The sequence below is a fragment of the Lactuca virosa genome, chromosome 9 (assembly GCF_052849685.1).
Source record: "Lactuca virosa cultivar CGN04683 chromosome 9, Lactuca_virosa_CGN04683_v6, whole genome shotgun sequence".
In the NCBI taxonomy this organism is placed as follows: Eukaryota; Viridiplantae; Streptophyta; class Magnoliopsida; order Asterales; family Asteraceae; genus Lactuca; species Lactuca virosa.
The window spans coordinates 300,756,215-300,763,437 of NC_136434.1; the positions used below are offsets into that span (position 1 = coordinate 300,756,215).

General features: G+C 39.4%; 1 protein-coding gene across 1 annotated transcript; it reads left to right on the top strand.

Annotated features, from left to right (window-relative positions):
- Positions 1-5,457: 5,457 nt before the first annotated feature.
- LOC145140676 (uncharacterized) lies at positions 5,458-6,393 on the top strand. The gene has a single exon (XM_079074085.1). The coding sequence runs from the start codon at positions 5,458-5,460 to the stop codon at positions 6,391-6,393; it is 936 nt and encodes a 311-aa protein (XP_078930211.1).
- Positions 6,394-7,223: the final 830 nt, after the last annotated feature.

Here is a 7,223-nt window from a genome sequence, read left to right on the forward strand (position 1 = left end):
TTCGGATTTGTTCTTGAAATGATAGACAGTTTTGTAAAAATCACCATAAATTGTAGAAAAATCGTATGGAGATGTGCAAGTAGTCATTTTAAAGGTATGAACCTGAACTATTTGCACCTAATACAGTTTTGAAAACTAAAATGTTTAAGTTGACCAAAACAGTCCGTGAATGGAGTTAAACTTTTCTGATGAAGGCTGTTAAATGAGTTTAGTTATGTTCTTAGTGTTTTAACTTGTATTCCCCCCCTTAAAACTTAAGAAAAACATGAAAAGATAGGGGTATGAACTCACCTTGTGTGTTCTTAGTGGATGGATGTTGAAGTAAAGAAGTGTTCTACTCAAGAACACTAAGAAGATGCCTTGAAGGTTCGAAGATCTAACATGAATGTGATGATATTTATGTAACATATCCATGATTTGAGTAGAAAGAAGTGAAATAATCTTGTGGAGGATGATAATACTTACCAATAGTAGAAGAAAAGCTTGGAGAATGGCCTTGAATCTCGAAATTTAGAGAGAGAATTGAGAGAGAATGGTGTTTGTCTTTTGGAGGAAAAATGAGAGAAATGAGAGAATGGTGAGGAGAGATAAGAGTTTTCAGCCTTTGACCAAGAGTGTGGCTGGTCAAATGGTGGGGAAAGTAATCTTGAATGACCAGGTATGGTGGAAGGACAATGGCTGGTCCCTGGAGTGGGTATGAGGTGGTTGCTTGTGTCATACACTAAAGTAAAGTCAACACTCCACCTCAAATATTCACCCACTAGATTTTATTCTTAAATAAAGATTTCCATAAAAATATGTTTAAATTATGAATATTTAGGGTCTTATATGTTAAAATATGATTTTTGGAGAAAATCCCGCGTTGAAATCACGAAAAACGGGCTTAATACGTGAAAATGGTAAAAAACCGGGAAAAATAGGCGAAAATCCGAAGTCTGGGCCGGAGGTTCGGTTCCTGATGCTTAGAACCGAAAGTAGGTGGGAGCCGAGAGGAGGGTTCGGTCGCTGGAGAGGAACCGAAGGTGCGAAGAGAAGGAACAGAAGGCGAGGCTCGGTCTCGGTGGCTATCTGCGAGGTTCGGTCCAGGCTCGCATCTCGGAACCGAAGGTCAAGTCCTCGGACCGAAGGTCAGGTCCTCGGACCGAAGGTGAGAAGGAGAGCCGAAAGTCAGTCTCGGTTCAGCATGACCAGGGGACCGAAATAGACCGAGCGCTCGGTCCATTTCGGTTGAGAGGGTTTCGGTTCTCAGGAGGTTCGGCTCTAAGAGGTTCGGCTCCTAAGAGGAGTTTCGGCTCCTTAAGGCTGTTTTTCGCGTAGACTTCCGTTTTCGAGCTGTTTTCGTCAAATTTGAGGGTCGGGATGCCCCGAGTGATTATAAACAGTTGAGAGAGATTTTGAGAGAGATTTGGGAGACATTTGACATACTTGGAGAGATTTGGGAGAGATTTGACATACTTTGAGAGATTTGGCATACTTAGAGAGATTTGGGAGAGATTTGACATACTTGGAGAGATTTGGCATACTTAGAGAGATTTAGGAGAGATTTGACATACTTGGAGAGATTTGGGAGAGATTTGACATACGTGGAGAGATTTGGCATACTTAGAGAGATTTGGGAGAGATTTGACATACTTGGAGAGATTTCAGATAGGGAGAGATAGAGTGAAAGAGATTGGGAGAGATTTCTTTTGTGACCTTTTTGAGTGTTTGGCTTTGAAACGCAAGGTCCACAAACCCCGTTAAGCCATGATTAAGAGTCTTACACACCTCCGAAGGGTATGTAATAGTGTTTTATCGCTTTGCTACCTCACTTACCCCGATTAGGGTTCAAGAAATCTAAAAATACAACTTTTCATGTGATGATTTCTTATTAAAATAGTGAGTTGTACAATAATTACATAAGGTGAACCCTAGTATACAAGTGTTAGTAGGGTTGACCGGTTTGACTTGTTGACTTTATTTGACTTTGACTAGACCAGAATTTGACGGTTGTCACAACATCGCACTGTCGAATCTCACAGAAAGAATCTTTGGCTGCTGGCCTACAAGAATCCCCATGCTATCAATCACAAGTTAATCATCCATCAATAATCGGATCCGACCCACACTAACTATACAAACTAGGGTAGAAGACCTTTTTACCCTCTTTATAACTTGGCCCAATTCAACAATCCAAAAGGCCCAAACATGGCCCAAAATATCCCATGGTCAACTCTGATCAAACTTCTGGTCAAAGTCAAAGTCAACAATCCATGTTGACCAAACACGTTGTGTTGCCACTTGGCTACACTGTGTTCCGCCAGCATCCAATCAGTGGAGAAAAATCTCGGCCACACGTCGTGTTGGCTTGCCACTACGACGTGTTTGCCCGAGTTTCAACAGCTTAATACATTAAGTTGTTTTCTCCGATTCCAAGAGCTCCAAAGCTCAGATCTAGTCATAATGTGGTCCAGAAGGATAAAGTTTCCAACTTTATCCATTGGGACTACCCAAAAAGGTTCAAAACTTAATCCATAAAGCTTAATAATGCAAGAGCTTAACCAACAAGCACTTAATCTTCAAAGTCCGAAGTCCATCCTTTCCAAAAGTGATTCAAACACCAAAACCATCCCAAAGGTTAGTGCTTTATAGACATACATGTCCAATGCATGTCTTGAACCCGTATTAGGTCAAAATGGGGATTCATGACCTAATCTTTATGCATGACATCAAAACTTGATTATAATCCAGATCCAAAACACGACTAACTCCTTTTGACCTGGAGATTCATATATTTGCCAACTTTATGAGGTCTAACCATTCCATCATTCAAGAATAAGAAGCTAAAGGAACAAAACTCAAGATCTAACAACTTGGAATGATAAAAATCGAGTCTTGTACACTTACAATGGTCCGGAAGAGTGCCAAGGTGGAGAATGGGGACTTTCTTGCTTGATCTTTGCTTCCTTCTTCCTCATTCTTCCTTCTTAGCTTCAAAAAGCACCAAACTAGCTCTAAAAATGGAGGAAGATGATTAGGGTTTCTTTCATGGCTTGAGGGGTTGAGGATGGACAAACCCTAGCCTCCTTATTCCTTTAAATAGGGAGCAAAAACCCAGAAGATTAGGGTTTTCATTCCAGCCGTCAACACGTCATGTTCCAAGAGGCAACACATCGTGTTGACCTTAATGAAAGTTGCGCTTCTTCTTATCTAGACACGCTATGTTTCTTCCTGCAACACGCTGTGTCCAATCCTAAAAGGGGATTTATTCCCAACAATTGTTCCTCAAGATTTCGGGTGTTACAAATTTCATTATCCAAATGTACCACAATATTACTCTATGCCAACTGTAAGCCCAACCTAATTTCTCAATTTTTCTGCTCTCACGGATATGTTCCGTTTAGCCAACCCCCATCCAAGCCGAAAATCAAGTTTGAATCAAGTTGGTTCAGTAAACACCACCAAACTCACCTAAACCCAAAGCCAACCTCCATCTAATGCATCCAGAGTGATAGATTTCTTATTTATTTATTTATAATTTTTAATTATGTAATGTTTTATAATATTGATTTAATGAAATATCCATATTTTATTATTAAATATTTACATAATTATGAAATTACAATTTTATATATTTAAATAAAAAAAGTAATGGAAAATGAGAGATGACCATTTCATACCGGTGAGATGGAAAAGGGATGAGGGATGATGTAACTATGAGTTAGTAAGGAATAAGTAAAAGGTGGTGGTAGGGTACAATGCTTGAACCATCACATATGTACCCTTTCAAAGAGTTTGCAAGGCCATGAAGGCCTTCTAAAATGTTAGCACAAAAAATTCAACATTTGCGAGATAGAAGCCCATACATCCGTAAGAGGCCCCGAACAACAAACATCGACGAAAAATGGGAAAACTCCCTTTTGGCCACCCATTTCACCTAAATCAATTTTCAACTCATGGGAAATGATTTCTACTATTAGGAATGGATTCAAGGCATAAGAAGAAAAAAAAAGTTAACACCATCTGATTCATCAACTAGTTGTTCAATACAAAGTCACCATGAAAATCCAACTTTTCACCATTTTCATAATTCAAACTTTTTAAAATCACCATAAGATCGGATGGTGTACTCACACCTCACCACTCACTTTTTTTATATCACGTCAGCTTTCCACTTAATCGTCTTTCACTCACCAAAAGTCGGGAAATAGTCACCTTTCACTTTCCCTTATTTTTTATTTTTTATTTTTTAAAAATATATTTTATACCAATATTATACTCTATTTGAAGGGAATTAAAAACCATACATTTTAATATATATATATATATATATATATATATATATATATATATATATATATAACATCCCGTTTAGAATAAGGTAATTAAATAATGGACCTGGAACCCGAGAAGCAATTTGTATTTTTATTATATGTTATTATTGTCCAAGATTAATTAATTATTAGTGGGTTGTGAGTTTCGGGAAGCCAAATGACAAGGTTTGAACCTCCAGGGTTAAGGTGTAATTTCGGGATTTATTTTGCATAGGATTTTAGAAGTCAGGGGGTGTTTGGTATCATTTGGACTTAATATGAAAGGTTTTTGAATGGGTGGGGCTAAAAGAGTAAATTATGTACCTAAGCTGAAAAGAATGTGTCATGTGTTGGATAATCTTGACATGGATGGGCTGATTTGAATAATGGGTTTGGGTCAAAAAAGATTAGTCTTTTATTTGTTTTGTTTAGTATTTGAACAAAGGAAATTTGACCAGGTTCAAGGCAAGAAAACGTGGTATATTTGGTCTTATAGTGTCCTATTCTAGTGGCTAGGTTTTAGTTTGGTTTTCTATGTTTCCGTTGTGTATTTGTAGGCTATTTATAGCCCCTTTTTACTTTTGGATTGAAGAGTGCAGCCTTTTGAATAGAAATCAGTTTCCTGTTTCCTCTTATTCTTATTTTCGTGTGCAGCAACAACAAAGAACACTTCCTTGTTTTCCTTTTATTTGTTCAGGGGCTGTAGGGGCTGCTCTAACATTTGGTATCAGAGCCCTAGGCTCAACATGTGGGATCTTTGAAGAGGTTCTATGTGAACCTAAGGTTCTATGTGAACCTGTTGCTGTTGCAGTTCTGTGTGAGCCAAAAGCTCTGTGTGAGCCGAGTTCCAAAACAAAAATTTGTGTGATTGGTTTTTTCTTTTTGATCTGTGTGAAGAGAAAGCTGTGTGCTGAGAAAGTGTTGTGTGCTGAATTCATGGTCTGGGTGAAGAAGACAGGAACCTATGTGGTGAAGCTATCTATGTGAAGAAGCTAGTCAAAGTGAGGAAGAAGATCAGAAAAAAAAGTTTTTGTGCACCTGCAAGTGTGTGTTGGTGGTTTGAAGAAAGAAAGAAGATCCTAAATAATTCAGATCTGTGTGATCTGTTTGTGTGTGTGATCTGTGTGGTTGGTTCTGTACATGAAGAAAGGTCAAGTTAAGGAAGATGCCAGCAACAAACCCGGGAGGATCAAGTCAGGTTGTACCCGTGACCACTCAAAGTATCCCGCTGCAATGCCCCAAGTTAACAGCTACAAATTATACAAGTTGGTCGATTATGGTGGAGTCGATCTTACAAGCATACGACTTATGGGAAGCGGTTAATCCGGAAACTGGAAAAGCGATTGAGGCAAAGAAAAATTTGATGGCAAGAGCATTTGTGTTTCAAACTCTACCTGAAGATATATTGCTTCAAGTGGCTAAGCATAAGGATGCAAAAGATGTGTGGGAAGCGCTTCGTGTGCGGTATTTGGGAGCCGAAAGAGTTCAAAAGGCGAGACTGCAAACACTTAGAACCGAGCTAAAGATGTTGAAGATGAAAGAGGGTGACACGATTGATGAATTTTCGGGAAAACTTAGTGAGATTGCATCCAAATTCAAGAGTCTTGGGTCTAGCTTGGAGGATGAGATAGTGGTAAGAAAACTTCTAAATTCAGTTCCTAAGAAATTTTTACAGATTGTTGCATCTATCGAGCAATATTCAGAGATAGAGGACATGTCACTTGAGGAAGCTGTGGGGAGGTTGAAAGCATATGAAGAGAGAATCAAGGTTCTTGATGAAGATGAGAGTGATCAAAATCAAAACAAAATTTTACTGTCAAAAGAGGAATGGGAAGAGAGAACCAAACGTGGTAACTACAATCAAGATCAATCTGGACAAGGAAGAGGTCGGGGTCAAGGAAGAGGTCGTGGTAGAGGTCGAGATGGTCGGTTCCAAAGTTATGAAGATCGAAGGGAGCAAGGTATGTATCGAGACAAGAGACATATTAAATGCTATAATTGTCAAGAATATGGACATTATGCAGCTGAGTGTCCTAAGAAAGAAATAAAAGAAGAAGAAGCTAATATGATTCAAGATGATGATGAGCCAACACTGCTTTGAGGAATCAGATTACTGTCAAGATTAAGAGGGTGAGTGTTGGATAATCTTGACATGGATGGGCTGATTTGAATAATGGGTTTGGGTCAAAAAAGATTAGTCTTTTATTTGTTTTGTTTAGTATTTGAATAAAGGAAATTTGACCAGGTTCAAGGCAAGAAAACGTGGTATACTTGGTCTTATAGTGTCCTATTCTAGTGGCTAGGTTTTAGTTTGGTTTTCTATGTTTCCGTTGTGTATTTGTAGGCTATTTATAGCCCCTTTTTACTTTTGGATTGAAGAGTGCAGCCTTTTGAATAGAAATCAGTTTCCTGTTTCCTCTTCTTCTTATTTTCGTGTGCAACAACAACAAAGAACACTTCCTTGTTTTCCTTTTATTTGTTCAGGGGCTGTAGGGGCTGCTCCAACATCATGGAGGGGTCAAATGGTAAATTTGGGATTTATATTGAAAGAAAATAAGGAAGGAGGGACTAAGAGTGTCATTATGGACCAAGGTTTGGATGTAGCGGGTATATAGCCTTCCACCCTTGTAACCCTAACCCTAATAGGATGAGTAGCCGCCACCTTATGTCTCCCTTCACACCAGCCGCCATCCCTTCCTCCGTCTTCAACTCCGGCGACGCTACACCCTTCTGTCGAGTCGCAAACCACCATCTGCTAGAGTCGTCGAGTACCACCACCACAGCAGCACAGCCCATGCTGGCTGTGACGTCGCAAACGGCTGGAGAAAGCCTCACTGAAGACGAAGGCGCTGTTGTACCTACGATGTCGAAGACTGACGGTAACTTCATCCCCGATCGTTGGTGCTACGTTCCAATCCGTGATGCTGTCGT

What these genes read in the sequence shown, in the direction of transcription:
- LOC145140676 (XM_079074085.1), top strand. Translation starts at nt 5,458, where the DNA reads ATGCCAGCAACAAACCCGGGAGGATCAAGTCAGGTTGTACCCGTGACC.